Source organism: Chiloscyllium punctatum, chromosome 17 (genome assembly GCF_047496795.1).
Source record: "Chiloscyllium punctatum isolate Juve2018m chromosome 17, sChiPun1.3, whole genome shotgun sequence".
Lineage (NCBI taxonomy): Eukaryota > Metazoa > Chordata > Chondrichthyes > Orectolobiformes > Hemiscylliidae > Chiloscyllium > Chiloscyllium punctatum.
The window spans coordinates 45,062,302-45,088,335 of NC_092755.1; the positions used below are offsets into that span (position 1 = coordinate 45,062,302).

At 41.6% G+C, this 26,034-nt stretch overlaps 1 protein-coding gene across 4 annotated transcripts in view; it reads right to left on the reverse strand.

Annotated features, from left to right (window-relative positions):
- rnf185 (ring finger protein 185) overlaps window positions 1-26,034 on the reverse strand; it is a 77,031-nt gene that overhangs the window by 41,970 nt on the left and 9,027 nt on the right. The window contains exons 3-6 of one of the 4 annotated variants that reach the window (XM_072587035.1): window positions 20,045-20,157; window positions 18,950-19,033; window positions 10,008-10,125; window positions 3,180-5,004 (exon numbers count right to left, since the gene is read on the reverse strand). In XM_072587035.1, coding sequence (XP_072443136.1) covers window positions 4,933-5,004; window positions 10,008-10,125; window positions 18,950-19,033; window positions 20,045-20,157 — 387 coding nt within the window. In that variant the 3' untranslated portion in view covers window positions 3,180-4,932. Of the gene's footprint in view, window positions 1-3,179; window positions 5,005-10,007; window positions 10,126-18,949; window positions 19,034-20,044; window positions 20,158-26,034 lie in introns of those variants that run through there. The other 3 variants (XM_072587036.1, XM_072587038.1, XM_072587037.1) reach the window with 3 other exon arrangements.

Sequence of the window (26,034 nt, forward strand, 5' to 3'; positions counted from 1 at the left end):
TTGGGAATACGGGATGGCATTTTTGCAGGAGGTAGGTTGGGAAGAGGTGTAGTCCGGGTACCTGTGGGAGTCGGTGGGTTTGTAAAATATGTCGCTATCAAGTCGGTCGTCATTAATGGAGATGGAGAGGTCCAGGAAGGGGAGGGAGGTGCCAGAGATGGTCCAGGTAAATTTAAAGTCAGGGTGGAATGTGTTGGTGAAGTTGTTGAATTGCTCAACCTCCTCGCGAGAGCACGAGGTGGTGCCAATGCAGTCATCAATGTAGCGGAGGAAGAGGTGGGGAGTGGTGCCGGTGTAATTACAGAAGATCGACTGTTCTACGTAGCCAACAAAGAGACCGGCATAGCTAGGGCCCATACGTGTGCCCATGGCTACCCCTTTGGTCTGGAGGAAGTGGGAGGATTCGAAGGGTTAAGAATGAGACTGTTGGTGAAAGGGTACTGTTGGAGATGTCGGGAGAGGAAGAAACTGAGGACTTGGAGGCCCTGGTCACGGCGGATGGAGGTGTAGAGGGATTGGATATCCATGGTGAAGATGAGGCGTTGGGGGCCGGGGAAACGGAAGTCCTGGAGGAGGTGGAGGGCATGGGTGGTGAACATATGTGGGGAGGTCCTGGACTATTTTGCCCGAAATGTCGATTTTATTGCTCCTCGGATACTGCCTGAACTGCTGTGCTCTTCCAGAATCTGGTTTTCAGCATCTGCAGTCATTGTTTTTTCCCAATTACAGCATTTAAAAGGCATCTGGATTGGTTTATGAACAGGGATTGTTTAGAGGAATATGGGCCAAATGCTGGCAAATGGGACTACATTAATTTAGGATGTCTGATTAGCATAGATGAATTGGCCTGTAGGGTTTGTTTCCATGCTCTGCCTGTATAACCCACTGGGGTACAGAAATCCAAAGATGTACAGCTGTGCGTGTGAAGACTACTTTCTCATCTCAGGCCTCAATTTCTGACACTTTGTCTGAGTCTATGAATCCTAATTCTAGATGCACCTGGGAGAAAAGAGGTAACAGATCATGGGCATCTTTGGTTTCTCAGAGGTATTATACATCATAAGATATAGGAGCAAATATAGTCCATTTGATCACGGCTGAATTCTTAACTCCCCAAAACTCTTTAATTCCCTTACTGATTAAAAATCTGTCTTGAATATACTTAATAACCCAGCCTTTATGACAGTGAGGAATCTACTCAACTTCTCCTCATACGACAGTCTTTGCATACCTCAGATCAAGAGAGATGATGTGAAACTTGAAAGGGTTCAGAAAAATTTACAAGGATGTTGTCAGGATTGGAGGATTTCAGTTATAGGGAGAGGCCGAACAAGCTGGGGCTGTTTTCCCTGGAGCATTGGAGGCTGAGGGGTGACCTTATAGAGGTTTATAAAATTATGAGGGGCATGATAGATTAGATTAGATTACTTAGTGTGGAACAGGCCCTTCGGCCCAACAAGTCCACACCGCCCTGCCGAAGCGCAACCCACCCATACCCCTACATCTACCCCTTACCTAACACTACGGGCAATTTAGCCTGGCCGATTCACCTAACCTGCACATCTTTGGACTGTGGGAGGAAACCGGAGCACCCGGAGGAAACCCACGCAGACACGGGGAGAATGTGCAAACTCCACACAGTCAGTCGCCTGAGGCGGGAATTGAACCCAGGTCTCTGGCGCTGTGAGGCAGCAGTGCCAACCACTGCGCCACTGTGCCGCATGAATAGGATAAATAGACAAAGTCTTTTCCCTGGGATGGGGCAGTCCAGAACTAGAGGGCATAGGTTTAGGGTGAGGGGGGGAAAGATATAGAAGAGACCTAACAGGCAACTTTTTCACGCAGAGGGTGGTACATGTATGGAATGAGCTGCCAGAGGAAGTGGTGGAGGCTGGTACAATTGCAACATTTAAAAGGCATCTGGATGGGTATATGAATAGGAAGTGTTTGGAGGGATATGGGTTGTGTGCTGGCAGGTGGGACTAGATTGGGTTGGGATATCTGGTTGGCATGGATGTGTTGGACCGAAGGGTCTGTTTCCGTTCTGTACATCTCGATGACTCTAAGAGTATGGTGCTGGAAAATCATAGCAGGTCAGGTAGCATCAGAGAAGCAGGAAATCAATGTTTTGGGCAAAAGCCCTTCATCATCATCATCCTGATGAAGGGCTTTTGCCTGAAACGTCTATTTACCTGCTCCTTGAATGCTGCCTGACCTGCTGTGCTTTTCTAGCACCACACTCTTGACTCTGATCTCCATCATCTGCAGTGCTCACTTTCACCTTATACCTCAGATCAACCTAGTGAATCTTGGACTGCTTCCAGTGCCGGTATAATTTTCCTTAGTGAAAATATAAGATTTGTTACATGAATGGAAAAAGAGCACTTCACTGTATTCTATGTGTTTCCTAAGTAGTGCCTTGAATAAGTTTAGCAAGACTTTGGGTCCCTATTTTCATACTCCATTTCTTTTGAAACACCGGGGTGGCATGGTAGCTCAGTGGTTAGCACTGCTGCCTCACAGCGCCAGGGACCCAGGTTTGATTCCAGCCTCGGGCAGCTGCCTGTGTGGAGTTTGCACATTCTCCCCGTGTCTGCGTGGGTTTCCTCTGGGTGCTCCGGTTTCCTCCCACAATCCAAAGATGTGCAGGTCAGGTGAACTGCCTATGCTAAATTGCCCATTGTATTAGGTGCATTAGTCAGGGGTAAGTATAGGGTAGGGGAATGGGTCTGGGTGGGTTACTCTTCAGAGGGTTGGCATGGACTGGTCCAAAGGGCCTGCTTCCATACTGTAGGGAATCTAATCTAAATAACATTGCATTTGATTTCCCTGTTAACTTGGATTTTGTGATATATGATGACTCCCAAATCCCTCAATGTTGCCATTTTCCGCAATGTCTACCTTTATATAATATTCAGTTCCTCAATTCTTCCTACCAAAGTCCATGACCTCTCAATTTTCCCCATTATACGCCTGCCAAGTTTCTGCCCAATTCCCTAGTCCTCAGTAAGGTATGTGATTGTCATAGGCTACCAGCCAGATTTGCTAATTTACTTCTGTATATTTTGTAAATAATTGTAGCCTTCACTAGTTATTGGTTGCCATCTGTCTTGATTTGTTTTAAAAGTCCAGTAGAATACAGCATCATTTAGGCCAAAGAAACAATCATGAAGGATCAATTTGATTGATGCACAAGTTTTATTTTACACTTGATACAAAGTAGGAAACAGGACATTAAATTTAAAATACATTTTGATGTTTCTAATAGAAGGCTATCACCCCCTATGCATCTGATGTTCTCCACCTCTATACTGGGTTTAGCCTGGTTCGAGAATGAACCCTATATTATCAGACACAGGAATTTTCTGGAATTCCACTGATCAGGTGAGCTGAATGACAGGTGCAGCCTGTCTTTTCCAGCCCTTTAGAACTGATCCTCCTCCATCTCATCCAATCTGTACGCCATCATCTGTTCCTCAACCCATCTCATCCAGGCTTTTCAATTTTCATCTCCTGACTGACAAACATTTCTCCATTACCACTTCCTCCCAGGTGGTCCCAGCAAATGTTTGACTGTAGTGAGAGTAACAGTCTTGGGTCACTGGCCGTTCAATGTGTCTCCCCAGCCTTAATATCTATTTAAATACAGAGTACTTTAAACACACTGCAAATTCTACAGGTCTCTTTGGGCTGTTACTTCTTTCCTAATGGTAGATGTGGCAAATGTGCAGAAACTTGCTAACTCTATGAATAGAGGCCTCTGATAGGTGAACTTACAAAATAGATGCACAAGGATTGTTAAGGTGAATCCAGAACATGGCAATCGAATTGCTCAGGATTAGAGGGGGACCAGATTCCAGCACACCCATCCCACTGTATGAGGTAATGCAATAAGTTGAGAATCTGGTCAATATTTCATGCAGATTTATTGACTAACTGTTTAAAACTGAGCATCTCAATTAAAGGGAAGAGTACCACTGAAAAGCTCTACTCCAATATTCTGATCTGAATAGGTATAGGCAGTGAGAAAATGATCTTAACAGTTAATTGATATTATCACTGGCTACAAATGAAGTCTGACAAGCAGTTAAAGATGACTAATTTGTTTTACTTTTAGCGAAATTAAGAGTGGAGGCTTGGAGTTGTCTACAACCTCAGTTCATGTCAGTGTTCTTCACAGCTAAACATTAATCACAGTTAAAGCAATTGTTATGTAGGAAAATGTAATTCAAGCACAGCAATATTCCATAAATTGCACTGAAATACATTACCGTTTAATCTAAGTTTGACAGTTTGGTTGATCGGGAAATGCAACACTTGCTAGTCTTTAAATAGGACCTTTTCTATTCATCTGAACATAACATTAAACATCTGTCTTGCCAAATAGCTGAGACTGTACACTCAAGTTGTGTTGAACTTGTACTTTAAATCTTCTGACTTGGAGACAAATTGACTTAACAAACCTGACAAGCACAGCTTAAATCTTCACTTCAAGGACTATTATACCAGCCAAGAAACAAATTTTCTTTCCGTTCCCAAAGTGACAATGCAGTGATTTGAGTAAGGATAGATAATCAGAAACTCAGCTTGAAATCAGCATGCAGACCTGAATATTTCACATACAAGCACAGAACACAGGTATTTCCATAGAATTACAACCCAGGAATGGGAATCTTTTGAACAAACAGTACGGGTCTTCTCTAACTAGATCCATATACATGCTGTTTTCATCATCTTCAATTGGTCAATTCAAACAATGGTTTCAGCCCCAGTTAGATATGATTTCTGTAAATAATGTATGTTTGAAAGGTAGAAAACCTTGGTGAAAGATATAGTTTCCCAGAAGTGTTCATCTGGCTCATCAGATCACACAATGATCCAGAAAAGTAATCGCTTCCGTTTGTCCTTAAGCAATGAGGAGCCAGAACATAATCACAAGAGCCACAAAGAGGAAAAGGCGAGACAGAAACTGTTCATCCACGTACTGTGGCGTTCCAGGGACTGCTGCAGGTGAAATGGCACAAACAAAGTCAGATTCCAGCATCTGGAGACAGTTATAAATGAGAACCACTCCCACCCTTTCTTCCCTTATCTCTAGGTGTACTGGACTCTTCCAGTTCCTGCCTTCCAATTCAGAGTCAAATTTAAATAATGAATTAACTAATAATGATGGGGTAGTGACCCAGGTTCAAATCTCACCGTGGCAGATGGTGGAACCTATTTGATTCAATAATGTCCTGAGGGAGAGCAAGTACCATCCTTATCTAGTCTGGCCTACACGTGACTCCAGAACCACAGCCAATCTAAGCTGACTGTTAACTGCCTTCTGGGCAATTAGGGATGAGCAATAAATACTGGCCTCACCAGAGACATCCTCATGCTGCGAATGAACAAAAAAAAATTGAATTCAATAATAATTTGGAAATAAGTCTAAAGATGACCATGAATCCTTTGTTAACTATCAGGAAAAACCCACCAAGGTTCACTTATGTCCTTTAGGGTTGGAAATCTGCCACCTTTAGATTCTGACTCTTGACCCACAGCAATGTGTTTCACTCTTAACTGAACTCTGGGCAGTTAGGGATCTGCTATATATGCTGGCCGAGTTAGTGACCCCATGAATGAATAAAAAGAAAACAAATTGATTTGAAGTATTCCGCACTCAAGGTTTTTGAGCCATCATTTTGTTTGTTTCTTTGTATTTTAGGCTGGCTGCTGTCAATGGCCAGATGAAGTGTGCATCAAGAGAGCAGGGATGAAGCAACAAAGTGGAGGCAAATAAAACTAGGTCAGGAAACCCGAGAAAAACGCAGGAGAGTGGCTCCCAATGGATCTGACGGATCTGGAAATCAACTTTAGACATAGGTTTTAGACATATTCTTGAAATGGTTTGATTCAAGATTATTACAATTATGACAATACTGAATGCTCTTCAACACCATTTGATGATCATTATGAGAACAGAATGGAAATACTTGTACTAACCAATGGGTAACTTCAATACTACTGAAAAACATTTCCAGGATTCAGGTGAGCCATAGAGATGGGGTAAGCCAGGTAGGAAAAAATGTCAAAGAACAAAGAATCTACAATGTCAGCAGTTTATTAAAGATCACGAATAGGAAAAGATTAGAACTTGAGAAATGACACACATTATGTTTCATATGTAGAGCCAAACAGGCAGGAAATGAACTGAATACTAAGACCATTATAAAAAGCTGTGATAACAAAAGATACAAACTGAAAAAAAAGCAAATACACTAAACAGAAACTTACAAGATGACCTAATGGGTTAACGTGGTGTGCTTTAATGGAAAGTATAAAACATTATCATCACAATCTCAACACATTATTCATTGATAGGCCTTCAAATAGCTGTACGACAATCGACTAATGATTAAGATCAAAAGCAATGTTCTTGCTTAGCCTGCTGAAAAGTGGTTGCTATGCCGATCAACGGCTTCAGCTCCAGAAGTTCCAGCCACACACACACCTGTGCAGCAGCGAAAAGAGTCAGAGGGAATGTTGGAGATCGGGACAAATGGCAGAATGGATTGCTAGACTGGACCAAATTGCAGGTGCACTTTAATAAATGTGGAATGGTTAGTAATCCAAAGCCCACAAATGATGCTCATGGATTTGAATATATTCTGGAATCAAATATGCTGCAAAATCAAATAATCTAATGGTGACTCTAATCATTGTTGCAAACCATCATCTAGCTCACTAATGTCAGGGAATCACATCTGTAATCCGGTCTGATTTACAGGCGACTCAATCCCCACAGAAATGTTGATTCTTAATTGCTGCGTGAAATCACTGAAGAAGTCCGTTCAAAGGCGAACAGAGTGTGGGTGTTATGCATTCTATATAAGAATTTTAAAAGACACGCAGAATAGGCAAATAACTGGACAATTAAGATCAATACTGAAAGTCACCTACTAATTGACCCTGCAAGTTGGGGTCAAATGGAAAAGGGATTCCAGAATAGAATCATTACAAACATATGTACAATCATTAAAGGTTGTGCTTTGGCTACGTGCTAAAAGCTAACAAAGAATTTCATTGAGGGCAAGAATTGAGAAAAAAGGCAGTTAGATTTCAGTTCTGGTCACCTCACAAGAGGCACTGGAGAGTGTAGAGAGATTTATAAATGAATGATTTAAAAATCAGGAAAGGATTGACAAGCTGGGGCTCTCTCTTGAAAATGAGGGCTGAGGGAAACCTAATCAAGTTATTTTAAATGATCAAGATAGGAGTTGGGAAGTCATGGTGAGGCCTTTTCTGAAGTACTGTGGCCAGTTCTGGTCACCCAGATATAGGAAGGATATTATTAAACTAGAGAGGGTTCAGAAGAGATCAACCAGGATGTTGCTGGGTATGGAAGGTTTGAGTTAGAAAAGGCTGGGACTTCTTTCACCAGGGTGTAGGAGGTTGAGAGGTGACCTTATAGAGGTTCATAAAATAATAGGGGGCAAAGATGGGGTAAGTAGTTCTTAATTTTTTCCCTTTTTATCCCCGAGGATGGGGGATTTCAAGACTAGATGGCACATTTTTAAGGTGACAGGAGGGACATTTCTAAAAAAACATGAGGAGCAAATCTTTTTTAAACATTGGGTGGTTCGCATGTAGAATGAATTTCCTGATGAAATGGTGAATATGGCCACGATTACAGTGTTTAAAAGAAACTTAGGCAAATAATAATTAGGAAAGGTTTGGAGGGATATAAGCCAGGAGCAGGCAAGTGGGACTAGTTTAGTTTGGCATGGACTGGTTGGACCAAAAGATCTGTTTCCATGCTGAGTATAAATGGATTCAGAAAGATGTTCCCTTTTGTAAATAAGATTATAACTTGGTCTTCAACATATGTTGGTCAGCAAGAGGTCCAACAGAGAATTCAGAAGGAACTTCTTTACCTGAAGAATGGGAGGAATGTAGCATTGCCACCACCAAAGAACAAAGAAGCTTACAGTACAGGAACAGGCCCTTCGGCTCTCTAAGCCTGCTCCGATCTATATCCTCTAACTAAACCTGCCACCTATACTCTAAAGATCTGTAGCCCTCTGTTCCCTGCCCATTCATGTATCTGTTTAGAAACATCTTAAATCATGCTATCATGCCCACCTCTCCCACCTCTGCTGGCAACATGTTCCAGGCTCCCACCACCCTCTGCATAAAGAACTTTCCACACATTATCTCCCCTAAACATTTCCCCTCTCACTTTGAACTCATGACCCCTAGTAATTGAATCCCCAACTCTGGGGAAAAAGCTCTTGCTATCCATCCTATCTATACCGCTCATGATTTTGTAGATCTCAATACGGTTCCCCTCTCAACCTCAGTCTTTCTAATGAAAATAACCCTAATCTACTAAACCTCTCTGCATAGCTAGTGCCCTCCATGCCAGGCAACATCCTGGTGAACCTCCTCTGCACCCTCTCCAATGCATCCACATCCTTTTGGTAATGTGGCGACCAGAACTGTACGCAGTATTCCAAATGTGGCCAAACTAAAGTCCTAATCAACTGCAGCACCAGGAGAGTTGGAGGCAAATGGAAGAAATGCATTTAAGGGAGGCTGGGGAGAAGGGTAATGAAAATAGATATTGATGAGGGAAGATGGGAAGACTTGAGTAGATCCTGTTTGTTGGGCTGAGTGACCTGTTTCTGTGCTGTACATCCCATGTACGTAATCTTGGTGCAACTGAAGAGTTTAAAACTTTAATTTTGGCCAGCATATACAGAACTATATGTTTGCAACTTTTCTTGAGGTTTGTCAATGGGTAATGTATTATGAATACAAATCATTAAACAGAATCATTGATTCCTAGTTTTCATGCTTGTTTAAAGAGGTCTGGATATAGATTTAAAAGGAAAATCAAAACTGGAAAGATTAAGCACTATTTCTTTTACATAATAAGGACCTTACAGTACTCCGTGAAATATGGTCTAAAGAAGATCTAAACTGCTGGAAGTAAAAGCTTGAAACTACACAGGCTATTAAACAATGGGCAGTATGATAGAGAACCTGCTCCTATCCTCACTACATGTACTTCACTACAACAGACACATACATACAGGCTGGTTCAACCCATCTCATGTTCTGTGTGCTGGAGGGTTTGAGCTATAAGAGAGGCTGAATAGGCTGGGCTATTTTCTCTGGAACCTCAGAGACTGAGTGGTGACCTTACAGCGGTTTATAAAATCATTAGAGGTACGGATAGGATAAACAGACAAAGTCTTTTCCCTGTGGTGGGGGAGTCCAGAACTAGAGGACATAGGTTTCATGTGAGAGGGCAAAGATAATCAAAGGGACCTAAGGGGTAATCTTTTCACACAGAGGGTGGTGCATGTATGGAATGAGCTGCCAGAGGAAGTGGTGGAGGCTGGTACAACTACAACATTTAAAACGCATCTGGATGGGTCTAAGAATAGGAAGCATTGGAGGGATATGGGCCAAGTGCTGGCGAATAGGATAGATTAGGTCAGGATATCTGATCGGCATGGACAAGTTGGACCAAAGGGTGTGTTTCCTAGCTATACATCTCAATGATTCTATGCTATGAATTGTACACCAGCTAAGAGGCTAGATCAACATCCAGTAATCAGAATCTTCTCATTGGGTTGAATGGGTTACTGGCCAACCACTTTTTCAAGCACTCTTTCAATATCAGGTCTTCAATATGATTTGTACAAGATCCATGAACAGGTTTATAGTGCTGGAACTGAATATTATATTGTCCTGAATTTTGCTTTGGAAATTTAAGATAAAAGCCAGCTTATTTGACCTTCCTGACTCACTAAGCAGCACAATTAGTTTAGGTTGCTTCTGCAATATTCACCAATTTTAAAACTGGAAAGCAACTTTTTTTTTAAAAAAAATATAGCATCAACGGTGGATAAAAGAGAGACTGTGGAACATACGGAAAGCTGGCTTTGTACCTGTCCGATGCGGCACTGGATGTTATCTGGGTAGGATGGGAAAATATAATGATTTTAATTATGTACCTGGAGGTGGGCGGCCATCATTGATGTTAAATGCTGTCGCAAAAATCCCAAATGGAAACGCACCAATCCCAAATGACATCTGGAATCCTCCATCTCCAAATCCAAAACCTTGGAAACCCTGGGAAATAAAATGATTTTGGCAGTAATTGAACATGAAACAGATTATCAAGAACAAGGACAGCATATTCACTATCACAAACAGTTTAACCACCACTATGATGTAATAAAACATGTCATTTCATGAAATTATAAATGACAGCAACTGAACTGGAGGCATCATATTGACAGAAGTAGGGAATTAGTTAGGAGACAGAGTAAGGATAATGGTAAACAATCTAATTGGACATGATTCCTGGAGCTCTTTCCAGATTCTATAGTGGGGCCTTAGCTTTTGTGATATTAAACAATTTTATAGTTTATCCAAGTTTGCTGACAACATTGTTAGGTTGCGCAGCATACACTGAACAAGTTGTGAAGGGTACAATGCTTAAAGAAACTCCATATTTTATGTTGGGGTACTGGTTCCTTGATGAGTTAATTTTCCCTGAAAGGTGATTGATTGTAAAAATGTACTTGCTTGTAGTAATTGACCATGTGACCTGCCTTTCTGGAAATAAACACAAGTAAAATGTCAATAAGCAGCTCAGTATGCAAGGAGTAGATTCCTGGACATGTTTCTATTTTCAGGCAGTATAGTTTCGTGCAAGTTACCTTCATGAACGTTTCTTTCAATCAGGACTGAGTTGAAATTCTATTTAATTGTAAACTAGTAAAACCTTTGATAACTGAAGGCTTCGAATAGTGAGTTGGACCTTTTGATGTGCAAGAGGAGGGGAAGGAACAGAGTGAAAGTGACCGAGAGAGAGAGAGAGAGAGAGAGAGAGAGAGAGAGAGAGAGAGAGAGAGAGAGAGAGAGAGTGTGTGTCCCGAGTTAAGAATATTAAAACCAGGAGTGATTTTGCCCAGATATAGTCATATTTAAGATTCTTTGTTGAACTGGGAGTCTGCAACCCTTGAATGGTTGGAGCAAATTTGAAGGGACAATAGTGCAAGAAGTAAGAAGACGCTCAAGAAAGCTTAACCCTTTATATGAACCTTTGAAATAGTATTTGGACCAAGTGGTTAACCTTTCAACTTCTGTTAAGTATGTGAGATGCATTTTTGTGTAAGTTAAATGGATGGAAATGATAGTGAAGTTCAGTTCAGTTCAGAGCACAAGCAATTGTGTTCACTGTAGCTTTGATACCTTTAATGTTACTGACAAGATAGAGTGTCTTTATTAGCTCTTTCCCATATATTATTTGAGTTTTGTGTAGTAATTTTTGTTTGTTTTACAACAGTGAACCTCATGGGTTTATTCTTTAAGTAAATGACTGGACTTCCAGATTTCTAAAGAAATACAAAATAGCAATATTACCATGGAGATCATAACTGGGACCGTTGAGTAAACCTATTGCTTACTCTTTCCTCCTCTGCTCCCCCATCACGCCTTCAGCACATATGCCAAGCTTTTCCGAGTTACAATCAAGAACGGTCACTGGATCTGAAACGTTAACTCTACTTTCTCTCCACAGATGTTACCAGTCCTGTTGAGATTTTCCAGCAATTTCTGATTTTGTTAAAGGAATGTCTAGGTTACTTTCAGTTTGAAAGAGAGAGACGATTGAGTTTAAGTTTTAAATCAAAATAAGGGCAACTATACGGACACAAAGGCTGAGCCAGCTGAAGTTAACTGGCTTCTACACTCAGGGTTACTTCTATAAAAACTCAGGCAGACATTGAAGAGGATATTTCAAAGCACTCAGAGTAATTATATTCTTACAATAAAGAAAAAATGTAAAGATAAGGTCTATCATCTGTGGATAACTCAGTAAATGAGGGAAAACATCAAACTTTAGAAAAAGTAGAAGACTGACAGCAATGAGTGTTAGGTGAGTTAAGTGATCAGAATATAAAGAAAAGCACAGAATGACAAAAAGATTGACCAGGGAAGATATTAAGGTGGTGAGAGAAAGCTAGTTAGCAATGTAAAAATGGATAGTCAGAGTTTCCACAGTTATTTGAAGAGGGGAGAGATCAGCCATGATCCAGTTGAACGACCGGCTTGAGGGGATGATTAGTCTATGTCTTCACCTATATCTCAAATTCTCCGGCTCACAGTTAGTTTCGCCACTTTTGATTGCCTCAGTTTTTAATTGAAGAGTTCACAGAGAAACAAGTCCCAAAAAGACTGTTCCCATTCTACATTCCTTTTTGACTGCCATTGTCAACCATGAGTGATTCATCCTTCTCTCTGAGTCCATTTTTTTTACCAGACTAAACCTTTGCTGTACATTATGAAATTACTACTTTAATGCCTGCCACTCCTCACTACTGTTTTCCCAGTCCACTTTAGACAATTCTTTCATCATAACTCTGTAATTGCCCTAATTTAAGTTGAGGATACTGGATTGAGGCCTGAGTTACTTTTTCAGAAACTGAATTAACAAGTCTATCTAAAGGATCCATAACCACGAGATCTCCTGTTAATCCTACCTCATTACCTAATCCCAGATCTAAAGTAACCTGTTCCTGATACATTGTGAATGTACTGTTCTAAAAACAATCCCTAATGCACCCTATAAATTTGTTTTGCATTTTACTTATGCTCATTTGATTTGTCCAGTCAATATGTAGATTAAAGTCATCCACGACAATTGGAGTGCATTTCTTACATACCTTCATTACTTGTCGATTTAAATTTCATGCTAGTGTGGCAAATCTATGGGGTCCTACGGATAACTCGCACCAGTGACTTTATTCCCTAGTTCTGCCCTATTTCCATCAAAACTGATTCCACATCATAGTCTTATTGCACATATATTGCTACTAATGACTGCACTGATACCTTCCTTTACTAATACTACTGCATCACCTTTTTCTTTCTGCCTATTTTCTGAACCATCGAATATCCTTGAAATTGTGTTCCAAATCCTAGTCATCCTGTACCCAATTTGGTTTCACCATATTATTTATGCCACTTCTAATTTCTGCTGCACTCTGCTTATATCTTCTGCCCCTGATTGTCACATTTTGATTATTATTTGCTTCTTCACTACCTTCTATTTTTGCCATGATTTGGAGATGCCGGTGTTGGACTGGGGTGTACAAAGTTAAAAATCACACAACACTGGGTTATAGTCCAACAGGCTTAATTGGAAGCGCACTAGCTTTCGGAGCGACGCTCCTTCACCTGATCACAATCAGCTGATGAAGGAGCGTCGCTCCAAAAGCTAGTGTGCTTCCAATTAAACCTGTTGGACTATAACCTGGTGTTGTGTGATTTTTAATTTTCTATTTTTGCGCTCTCTTTCTTTTTGATTTTTTAGGAACTCCCCTCAATTGAACTTTCCCTCCTCTCCTCTCCCTTAAAGCCCTACCCACAATCCTAGTTATATGATTCGCCTTCATGGTTTAAATAAAGTCTGTCCCATTGGAATATCTCTCTCATCCCCCCAGTGTTGGTGCCAGTGCCCTATGACACACAACCGTTTCTCCCTTACTTCCACATGAATTGATTGAAGCAAGTAACAAACTAGATAAATACTGGAGAGAAATGGAAAAGCTGAGGAAAGGAATGTAGAACGGGAACAGTCTTTTTGGGACTTGTTTCTGTGTGAACTCTTCTATGATCTTGGCTCAAATGCAGCCACAGTTTCTAATTACAATTCTGTCATTCTCAATAGTGTGTGATTGTTAGGAGCTTTGTTTCTCCATGTTTAAACAGATTGCCAACTCCCATGGAGAATCAAAACTCATATAAAGGTATGGCAGAGCTTTCTGGATAATCATGTCCCACACTGATGTTCAGTATTCATGGCAGAGGGAAAAATTAAACCAAAAAAACCTTCTGTCCACTTTCTAGGTCAGAGTTAGGACATCGAATGGTTACAACATACCTGAGGCCAAATAACTTGCCAAACGTATATGAAGTCTCGACAAGTTAGCGCCACTCTGTTGTTTTTTTTCCCCCCCCGAGAGCCCTATTTCATTTGCTTTATTCAGTGGGAGCTTGAATTCAACCTACCTCCACCATACTTCAGAAAGTACAACCCAGGTCCTAATTATTAAAAATGTAAAACACTTCTCTTCAAAAATAAATATTGCTTAGGACAAGTGCTACTGGATCTTTTATGTACATATGAAGCCTCAGTTTAACCTTAATTAGGAATTGTGGCTGACTTTTTAGACATCCACCCCCCCACATAGAATATGCAACACAGATACAACCAACTGGGTCAAACAGATTGTCCTTATTCTAGTGCTAGTGAGGGAGGAACAGGAAGCGAGTGCAGCTAAACACGTGGTTACAGGTCTGGTGTAGGAGGGAGGGCTTCAGCTACGTAGATCATTTGGGCACCTTCTGGGGAAGGTGGGACCTGTACATGAAGGACGTGTTGCATTTAAACTGGAGGGGCACTAATGTCCTGGGCAGGAGATTTGCTCGAGCACTTTGGGAGGGTTTAAACGAGTTTGGCAGCGGATGGGAACCTGAGCTACAAATCCGAGGATGGGATAATTGTTAAATGGGTAGAAATAGAATGCAGGGAGTCTGTCAGGAAGGATACACAATTGATAAGGCAAAGGAATGGGTGAACGTGTGTTCATTTCAATGCAAGGAGTGTCAGGAATAAGAGTGATGAATGTACAGCATGGATCAGTACTTGGAACTACGATGTTGTGGCCATAACGGAGACATGGATTTCACAGGGGCAGGAATTGTTGCTGGATGTTCCAGGGTTTAGATCTTTAAAAAAAAGGGGGTGGGATTGGTAAAAGGGGGTGGGATTGGTAAAAGAGGAGAGGGAGTAGCATTGCTAATTAGAGAGTGCATCACAGCTGCAGAAAAGGGGGTTGTTGAGGAGGGTTTGTCTACAGAGTCAGTATGGGTGGACGTCAGTAACAGAAAAGGAGCAGTCACTTTATTGGGTATTTTCTATAGACCCCCTCAATAGCAGCAGAAAGACAGAAGAACAGATTGGACAACAAATCTCAGAAAGGTGTAGATGTAACAGAATTGTTGTCATGGGTGACTTCAACTTCCCCAATATTGACTGGAACCTCCTTAGAGGGTCTGGATGGAGCCGATTTTGTCAGGTGTTTCCAAGAAGGATTCCTGACTCAATATGTAGATAGGCCAACTAGGGGGAGGCCATATTGGATTTGGTGGTAGGCAACGAGCCAGGCCAGGTGTCACATCTCTCAGTAGGACAACATTTCAGTGATAGTGACCACAACTGCCTCACCTTGACCATAGTCATGGAGAGGGATGGGAGAATTTAATGAGGGGAGGGTAAATTATACTGCTATTAGACAGGAGCTGTCGAGTATAAATTGGGAACAGTTGCTCTACGGGAAATGCACAACAGAAATGTGGACACTGTTTAAGGAGCACTTGTTGTGAGCGTTGGATAAATTTGTCCCAATGAGAAAGGCAAGGAGTGGTAAGATGAAGGAGCCTTGGATGACGAGAGTAGTCATAGAGATGTACAGCACGGAAATAGACCCTGCAGTCCAACTTGTCCAGGTTGACCAGTTATTCTAACCCAATGTAGTTCCATTTCCCAGCACTTGGCCTATATCTCTCTAAACTCTTCCTATTCACATACCCATCCAGATGCCTTTTAACTGCTGTAATTGTACCAGCCCCCACCACTTCCTCTTGAGCTCATTCCATACACGCACCACCCTCTGTGTGAAAAAGTTGCCCCTTAGGTCCCTTTTATATCTTTTCCCTCTCACCCTAAACCTGTGCCCTCTAGTTCTGGACTCCCCCACCCCAGGGAAAGACTTTGTCTATTTCTCCTATCCATGCCCCTCATGATTTCATAAACCTTGATAAGGTCACTCCTCAGCCTCTGACCCTCCAGGAAAAACAGCCCCAGCTTATTCAACCTTTCCCTATAACTCAATCCTCCAACCCTGGCAACATCCTTGTAAATCTTTTCTGAACCCTTTCAAGTTTCACAACATCCTTCCGATAGAATTGCATACAATATTCCAAAAGTGGCCTAACCAATGTCCTGTACAGCCGCAACATGACCTCCCAACTCGCTATTCAATGCTTCTCATTAAGAGGAAGAAGGAAGCTTACTTATGGTTGAGGAAGAAAGGATCTGGTATAGCTTTAGAGAATTACAGGGTAGCTAGGAAACAACTCAAAATGGACTGAGGAGAGCTAGAAGACGGCATGAAAAAGCCATGGTTGAAAGGATTAGAGAAAAGTGTTCTACACTTATGTGAGGAATAAGAGAATGATCAGGGAGAGGGTTGGGCCGATCAGGGATAGTGGGCGGAACCTGTACCTGGAGTCTGAAGAAATGGGGAGGCCCTAAATTAGTTTTTTGCTTTAGTATTCACTAGAGACAGGGAGAATACCATGGACCACGTTAATAGGCTTGAACAGATGGATATTGAGAAACTGAATGTGCTAGAAATTCTGGTAAGCATCAAGATAGTTAAGTCCCCAGGTCTGGACCAGACGTATCCAAGATTACTATGTGAAGCGAGGAATGAGATTGCTGCGCCTCTGGTGATGAGCTTTGCATCCTCACTCTCCACGTGAGTAGTACTGGATGATTGGAGGGAGGTGAATGTTGTTTCTCTGTTCAAGAAAGGGAATAGGGAAATCCCTGGGAATTACAGACCAGTCAGTCTTACATCTGTGGTAAGCAAGGTATTGGAACGGATTCTGAGACATAGGATTTATGGCTATTTGGAAAAACATAATTTGATTAGAGATAGTCAGCATGGCTTTGAGAGGGGCAGGTAATGCCTCACAAGCCTTATTGAGGTCTTTGAGGATGTGACGAGACAAGTTGACGAAGGTCGAGCAGTGGATGTGGTGTATTTGGATTTCAGTAAGGCATTTGATAAGATTCCCCACGGTAGACACATTCAGAGAGTGAGGAGGTATGGGATACAGGGAAATTTGGCTGTCGGGATACAGAGTTGGTTGGCAAAAAGAAGACAGCGAGTGGTAATGGATAGGAAGTATTCCGCCTGGAGGTGGGTGACCAGTGGTGTCCCACAGGGATCTGTTCTTGGACCTCTGCTCTTTGCAATTTTTAAAAATAACTTGGATGAGGAAGTAGAAGGGTGGGCTAGTACGTTTGCCAATGACACAAAAGTCGGTGGTGTCGTCGATGGTGTTGAGGGCTGTTGCAAGCTACAATAAGACAGGATGCAGAGCTGGGCTGAGAAGTGGCAGATGGAGTTCAACCTGGATAAATGTGAAGTGATTCGTTTTGGAAGGTTGAATTTGAAAGTTGAATACAGGGTTAAAGACAGGATTCTTGGCATTGTGAGGGAATAGTGGGATCATGGGGTTCACGTACATAGATCCCTCAAAGTTGCCATCCAAGTTAATAGGGTTGTTAAGAAGGTGTATGGTGTTTTGGCTTTCATTAGGAAGGGGATCGAGTTTGGGAGCCGTGAGGTTTTGCTGTAGCTCTATAAAACCCTGGTTAGACCACGTTTGGAATATTGTGCCCAGTTCTGGTCGCCTCATGTAGATGCTTTGGAGAGGTTGTAGAGGAGATTTATCAGGATGCTGGCTGGATTGGTGGGCATATCTCATGAAGCAAGGTTGAGTGAGCTAGGGCTTTTCACACTGGAGAGAAGAAAGGAGAGAGGTGACTTGATAGAGGTGTACAAGAGAGGCAGAGTAGAGTGAGTAGCCAGAGACTTTTCCCCAGGGCAGAAATGGCTGTCATGATGGGTCATAATTGTAAGGTGACTGGATATAGGGGAGATGTCAGAGGTAGGTTCTTTATGCAGAGTGTGGTTGGTATGTGGAATGCACAGCCAGTGGTGGTAGTAGCGTCAGAGACATTAGGGACATTTAAGCGACTGCTGGACAAGCACATGGATGGCAGTAAATTGAGGGATGTGTAAGGTTAGGTTGATCTTAGATTAAGCTAAATGCTCAGCACCACATTGTGGGCCAAAGGGCCTGTACTGTGCTGTACTGTTCTTTGTTCTATATTATCCCACCTGTCTTTTCCATATTCCTTTCTTTCTCAAGTATTGATCTAGTTTCCTTTTGAAAATACCTAAGCTATTCACTTCAACCATTTCGATGGTAACAGGTTTAGCCTTTGGTTCTTTCGTCCACCAACTTAAACTGGTCTCTTTTGCCAATGGAACAACTTTTCCCCTCATCTACTCCATCCAAACCCTTCATTAGTTTGAAGGAAAATATTCACTCAGCTTTCTCTTCTCTTTAAAGGAGAACGGCTTCAGTATCTCCAATTTATCCACTTAACTGAAGTTCCTCTTCCCAGAAACCAACCTCTTGGGAAAACTCAAAGACAACAGGTAGCATTCTCCTCACCTCTTTGGTTGGGTCAGGGTATGGAATCAACGTGGATAGATAGAGTTGAAATACAAACCAAGTTTGATGTAATTGACTGGCAGATTATTTGAATGAACTATGGATTCATTGAGAATCTATGCTTGGTCTCAGCAGAAAGATGTGATAAAGGATTTTTTTTGCAGTATTTATGCCTTTATGATTTAAAAGAGAAACTGATTTGATTAAAATGAGAATTAAAAATCTATTTAAAAATTAATTTCTGAAGAACCTGAGGAGAAGGATTTTAAAAAATGGCAGTATGCCCGATGTGGTGGTAGATATTGCTTCAAAAGCGTTGGATAAATAACTGGGGGGGAATGCAGGGTTCTGAGAGAAGAGGGTGGGAATGGGATTAATGAATTGAAGAAACAGGTGCAGATTCAGTGGACTGGATGGTCTACTTTGAAGGGCTGAATGGTCCACTCCCAATCCAGGGTTGTGTCAAAAGCGTAGAACAAACACAAAACAGATTCATTATCCCAGTCACCACAAACAATTCACCTTATCCCCTCACTTCTGTGTCCCTCCTCCCATTTTGTCTCTTCACCTTGTGTCCTGAAATGAAAGCGCACTCACCCCTCTACTCTCTGGCTCAGGTCTCTGGCCTTGCGGTCTCGGAGGAGTTTTCTCTCTGAAATTGAACAATAGTAGACAAGTTATAATGTTGGCAATGACGTGCAAGAATGAATCAAATTGATTCTGATGAAATTTGAATGTTCAAACCGAGAAAATTATAACATTCCATAAATTTCATGAACTGATAATTCAAAAGCAAACTGAGAGGAGACAGAGAGGACATGAAATGTCAAGAAAGGGGCTGTCAATTATGATCCTGCACATCTCAAGCAGCAAGGGGAACCAGGTGAATTCTGAAGAGCCTTTGAGGCAGCTTTGCAGGCAATGAGAGTAAAATTGTTCAAATGAGAAATGACATTCACAAGGCCACATTTACTGTGGCCATCTGTAGGTCAGACCTGAAGGGTGTGCTGAATGCCTTTTGTAATGGCATCGATTTCATTTTTGACAATAGCCTGGCATAAAATGAACATTGAGACTGTTTAAAGCCTGTTGCTAACTGGTTACTCAGCTCACGTTCAGCACCTTTTAGAAATCTTAATGCAATGTCTTATGCTGTCCATGGCACTGTCTTTATGTCAAACTTCTAATCAACACTGTACCAGGAACAATGATGACAATTACCACAGTCCCAGAAGCTTATCACATGTTTTGAACTTCCAAACAAATTTCTATTTATGTGCAGCGTTCTTTCACATTATTGTTTCAATGTGGCAGTCAAAACAATTGAGGCAGTCTGAGGGAGTCAGGACTGGCCAGATTGTCTTCAATTTGTTTTAGCCTGGCGAGCTAATTCTACAAAGGACAGAAATTCTTTGGAGGGCCACTAACAATCTATCACTTTGCATCGTCATCCACCTTATTGCTTTCATTCCCACTAACAAAACAAAATAATACAATTAATATGCATAGTTTTCACACCTGGAAGAAGCATCCTATGGAGTTTGTGATCGACCTTTGAGAATTTAGTGAATGGCATCAAGATGCAACCAAGGGAAGGATTTACATAACAAATGGTAGTTGTGACAAGTGTGCCCAGGTTTCATTCTGCTGCTTTGGAACTCACCTTGGATCCTGCTGGCCTGTGCTTCCTCTTCCATAAAGGGGAATTACTTTGTCTCGACTAATTCCTGCTTTGCAAACAGGGCAAACCTGTCGATTCGGTCTGGTTTCTAACCACTGTCAGAAAATGAACATCAGAGCTTTCAACTAGTAATAATATTATCACAGAGAAAAGAGACAAAGAAAATTACATTTCCAACCTAATTGAAGAGAAAGTGAAGAACAAGACATTTTTGTAGTAAAAATATACTAATTTCTACGTTGCTTAATGGAGGCATGAGCCTTATGCAGCACGATTGCTTTTATTAAATGCATTATTTGAAAAGCTAAGTGAGTTCCTTATTTTTACACTGATCCCATTGAAGTTTGAGCAGAAAATGCTCACGCCTAGACAACTGGAATTTGAACATTACGGAAACTAGGAACAGAAAGATTTCTGGATGAAAAATAGCCCAAATCCACTTAGTTTACTTTCTTCATTGCATGCTACAATAATGGGAGTTGTTGTCTCATGTCAGAAATTAATCTTGATCTTTTAGTCTACCTCAACCCCAGGTGAGGAAACTCCAATAATGGACAACTTTGGCATCTTGCAGCTACAGGTCCTTCTGCTATAATGCGACAATTGTGTTGCTCTACAACCTCACACTATGGAAAATTGCTATAACAAATTGTGCTGTAGAAGATCACTAATAGAAAATCACTATACCTGCTCAGTGGAAAGTTTGCATTATCCAAACAATACCCACAATTCATCAATTGCATTATAGACAATTTGCACGGACAAAATGCATGTCATAGCAGAACGATCTGTATTATTTCATTCCTGGTCTGGCTGGATCAGTTCACAATATTTGCCACTTAAGTGTTGACTGAAGATTCTGGGATTTATCCTGGAACTGGTTGGAGGATTTGAGTTATAGGGAGAGGCTTGATAGACTCAGACTTTTATACTTGGAGTGCAGGAGGTTGAGGAGTGACCTGAAAGACGATTATAAAATCATGAGAGACATAGATAAAGTCTTTTCTCTAGGGTATGGGAGCTCAAAACTAAAGAGCATAGGTTAAGGTGAAAGGAGAAAGATGTAAAAAGGAACTTGAGGGGAAATCTTTCTTATAGACGGTTGCTCCTGTGTGAAATGAATTGCCTGAGGAAGTGGTAGATGCAGGTACAGTTACAACATTTAAAAGATATTTGGACATGTACATGAATATGAAATGTCTGGAGGGATATGGGCCAATCACAAGCAAATGGGACTAGTTTAGCATCGATGGCATGGATGAGTTGGACTGAAGAATCTGTTTCTGTTCTGTAGGATTCTGTGACAACGATCCAAAGCTCACCAACCTCTATCAATATGATCATTTTATTCTTCAAAATTCCAGACTCATTCGATATAAGGTCCTTTGAAGGAAAGCCTATTGCAGGGAATCAACATGGCAAACCTCTAAAGGCAAATTTTCTTTAGATATAGAAACCAAAGCAATACTTGTGCTCGAGATGTGGCCTCATGAAAACTTAGATAATTGCAGCAAGATTTTCCCATCCATACTGCATTTTTCTTGCAGTAGACTCTAAAACTCTTCGGGTTCCTAACTCCTTGATATACCCAGCTTGTTAACTTTGTGGTTCCTACACAAGTACAACAACTTGCTTTATTGATTACCCATTTTATGTGGTGTGTTGTCAAAATCTCTTATGCCAGCTAACTTCAAAGGAATAGAATAAAATGTCAAAGATATGAAGAATTCTAATATTAAAGAGACTAATGATAGCTAAATCCCCAGGATGTAATTCTGCAAATACAGAATTTGAGAAGAGTATGATGAAAAAAAGGAGGCATATGTTAAGTACAGAGCATTAGATACAGCAAAACCCTTCAAAGGTATGAAGAGCATGGGGTGTTGCTTAAAAAAGGAGGGCAAAGACGTGCCACGATATGTTACTGGCAGATAGGATTAAGGAAAGCCCCAAGGCTCTTTATAACTATATTAGGAGTAACAAGGGGGCCTGTTAGAGACCAAAGGAGCAACCTGTGCGTGGAGCAAAAGGAAGTGGTGTGGAATTAAATGAGAATTTCTCATTTGTATTCACAAAGGAAAAAGACATTGTAGCTCGCAATTTCAGTTGGAATGGTGAGGTTCTAGAACAAAGATTAATAAGCAAGAGGTGTTAGGTATTTTATTCGGCCTAAAGGTGCATAAATCTCCAGGACCTGCAGCGATGCCTGCCAGGGTGCTATAAGAGACAAAATAGGAGATTGCTGGGGCCTGGTGGGGATACTTCACTGGCCACAGGTGAAGCTGAGATTACTGGAGGCTAGCTGACATGGTTCCTTTGATCAATAAGACAGCAAGGAATATGCCAGGTAATTATTCAGCGATAGGGAAATTATTGGAAATAAATTCAAAGTGATAGGATCAATCAATACTTTGAAAAGGCAGGGCATTGGTCAAGGAAAGTCAGCACTGTTTTGCCAGAGAGAAATCTTGTCTGAATTAGTCAACAGTGATTTTTGAAAAGGTGACTGAATATGTTGATGAGGGTATTGCAGTTGATGTACTTCAGACTTCAGTAAACCTTTGACAAAGTCCCACATAGCAGGTTGGTCCAAAGGTAAGAGCCCAAGGCAGCCAAGGCAAGATGGCAAACTGGATCCAAAACTGGCCTGTAATTAGGAGGCAAAGGGTGCTGGTAGAGGGAAGTTTTGTGATTAGAAGCCTGTGACCACAGGGATGTCACAGGGATCAATATTGGACCTTTGCTGTTTGTTATCTATGTTTACTACTTGTATGCGAGTGTAGAAGGTATAATTACTAAGCTTATAAACTAATGAAAATTGGTGACGCTATTGATAGAGAGGTGGTCTCGGGCTAGTCTGATATTGATCAGCTGATAAATTGGGCAGAGCAACAGCAGATGAAATTTAATTTGGATAAATAACCCATTGGTGTCAGCACACCACTTTTGGAGGTTTAACAAGGGAAGGAGTTACATAACGAATGGTAGGTCCCTGGGGAATACTGAGGAACAAAGGGACCTTAACATACAAGTCCACAGATCCTTAATGGTGTAGACAGGGTAGTGAAGACAGTAAACTGGATGCTTGCCTTCATTAGCCAGGGTATAAAAAATAGGAGCGAGGAAGTCTTGCTACAACATCATAAATCAGTTAGGCCACAGATGGAATACTGTGTAAAGTTCTGGCCACTATTGGAAGGAACATGATTGCACAGGACAGGTTGCAGAAAGATTCACCAGAATGTTGCCGGGGATGAAAAGTCTCAGTTTTGAGGAGAGACTGGATAGCCTGGATGTGCTTTCCTTGCAGCAGAGAAAGCTGAGGGGTGATCTGATTGAGGTATACAAAATTATGAGAGGTAAACACAGTTGATCAGAATTTTTTCCCTATGGTGGATATGTCTAAGACCAAGAGGGCATACACTTAAGGTGAGGAGTAAGTGACTGAGAGGAGCTCCAAGGTAAAGGTTTTTCATCCGGAGGGTAGTGGAAATATGGAACATCCTGTCTGAGGGAATGATGGAGGCAGGTAGTCTCGCAACATTTAAGAGGACAAGCACCTAAATGCTAAGGCATCAAGGCTGGTACCAAATGTAGGTAAATTGAATTAGTGCAGTCTGGTGTTTGCTGGTTGGCAAAGGCATGGTGAGCCTGTTTTTAAGCTGTATGACTTTAGGTTGGACTATGAAGGTCTTGTGGGAAATATGGAAAGTTTGGATGTTTTGGCGAATTTAAAAGTGGATAAATTGCCACATCTGGATGAGTTTTAACTAGGCAGCTATAGAAGAATGAGGGAAGAAATTACAGGGCTCTGTCCCAAAGTTTTAAATTGTGTCTGGCCACAGGGGAGGTGCCAGAGGACCGGAGATTCCATTTTACAGGAAGGGTGGTAAAGGTAGTCCAGGTAGGGAAGCATTTGAAGAAAACAGTCAAAGAGAGAATTAACCTCCATTTAGAGAGGCAAAGTTTAATCAGGTACAGTCAGCATGGCTTTGTCAGAAGGACATTATGCCTAACAAATTTTTGTGGGGCTGATCAAGCGCTTGGATGATGGTAGGGCAGTTAAAATAGTTAATATGGATTTCAACAAAGCCTTTGACAAGGTGCCACATGGAAAACTGAGAGAAGGTAAAAACTCCAATGGAATAAATGGAACTTGGCAAAGTTGGCTTAGTGGTAGGAGGCAGAGGGTGGTGATAAAAGGCTGTTTGTGTGACTGGAGTCTGGTTTGCAATGGCATACCAGGATCTGCGCTGGGTCCCTTATGGTTTCTGACATTCATAAATGATGAGAATGTGGGAAGAATGATAAGTATGTTTGTGGATGATACAGACTGGCAGGATTGTTGACAATGAGGTGGAGGGTCATAGTCATTGAGTCCTACAGCATGGGGACAGGCCCCTTCAGCCCAAACTGGTCCATGCCAACCAAAATGTCCATCAACGCTAACCCCAATTCCCTACAATTGGCCCACGTATTTGTCCAAATGCCTTTTAAATGTTGTTAACGTACCAGCCTCAACCACTTCTGCAGGCAGCCTCATTCCATATGCGTATCATCCTCTGTGTAAAAGAAGTTGCCCCTCAGGTTCCCTCTTATTTTCTCCCTCTCTAATTTTAAACTGATGCCCTCTAGACCTTGATTCCTGATCCTGGGAAAAAGACCGAGTACATTCATTCTATCCATGGCTTTCATGATCATATACACTTCTATAAGATCCACCCCTCAGTCTCATACGCTCTAAACAAAAAAGTCCTAGCTTGTCCAACCTCTCCCTATAACTCAGACCCTTGAGTCCCGGCAACCTCTTTCTAAATTTCTTCTGCACTCTTTCCAGTTTAATAACATCCTTCCTATAGCAAGGTGACCAAAACTGAACACAATACTCCAAGTATGGCCTCACCAATGTCCCGTACAACTGCAACATAACTTCCCAACTTCTTTACTCAATACCCTGACTGATAAAGGCCAGTGTACCAAAAGCCTTCTTCGCTGCCCTGTCTACCTGTGACTCCACTTTCAGAGAACCGTGCTCCTGAACTCCAAGGTCCCTCTGTTCCACTATACTCCTTAAGGCCCTACCATTCACCATGAAACTCCTACCTTGACTTGACTTTCCAAAATGCAAGACCTCACACTTATCCATATTAAATTATATTTGCCCTTTTTCAGGCCACATCCCCAGGTGATCAAGGTCCTGCTGCAATTTCTGTAACCTTCTTCACTGTTCACAGTACTGCCTATTTTAGTGTCATCCATCAAACTTACTAACAATGCCTTGTATATTCTCATCCAAATCATTGATATAGATAATAAACAGCAATGGGCCCAGCGCTGACCTCGGAGGCCTGCAGTCCGACAAGCATCCTTCCACTATTACACTCTGCTTCCTACCATCAAGCCAACTGTGTATCCAATTTGCCAGGTCCCCCTGGATTCCATGCAATCTAACCTCTCAGAGCAGCCTATCATGTGAAACCTTACCAAAATTCATGCAGACTATACCTACCACCCTGCCCTCATCAACTTTCTTGGTCACTTCATTAAAGAACTCTAACAAATTGGTGAAGTATGATCTCCCATGCAAACAGCAATGCTGACTACTCCTAATCAAACCCTGTCTTTCCAAATGCATGTACATCTTATCCCTCAGAATCTTCTCAAGTAACATATCTACTACAGATGTTAAGCTTGCTGGTTTATAGTTCACAGGTTTTTCTTTGCAGCTGCTCTTGAATGAGCGCACAACATTCGCTACCCTCTAGTCTTCCGGGACCTTATCCGTGGCTAATGATGATGCAAAAATATCAGCCAGGGCCTCCACAATTTCATCTCTCGCCTCTTCCAGGGTTCTTGGATATATCTGGTCAGGACCAGGAGATTTGTCCACCTTCATACATTCTAGTACATCCAACACCTCCTCTACTGTGATATGGACTGTCTGAAAGATATCACCACTAACTTCCCCAAGT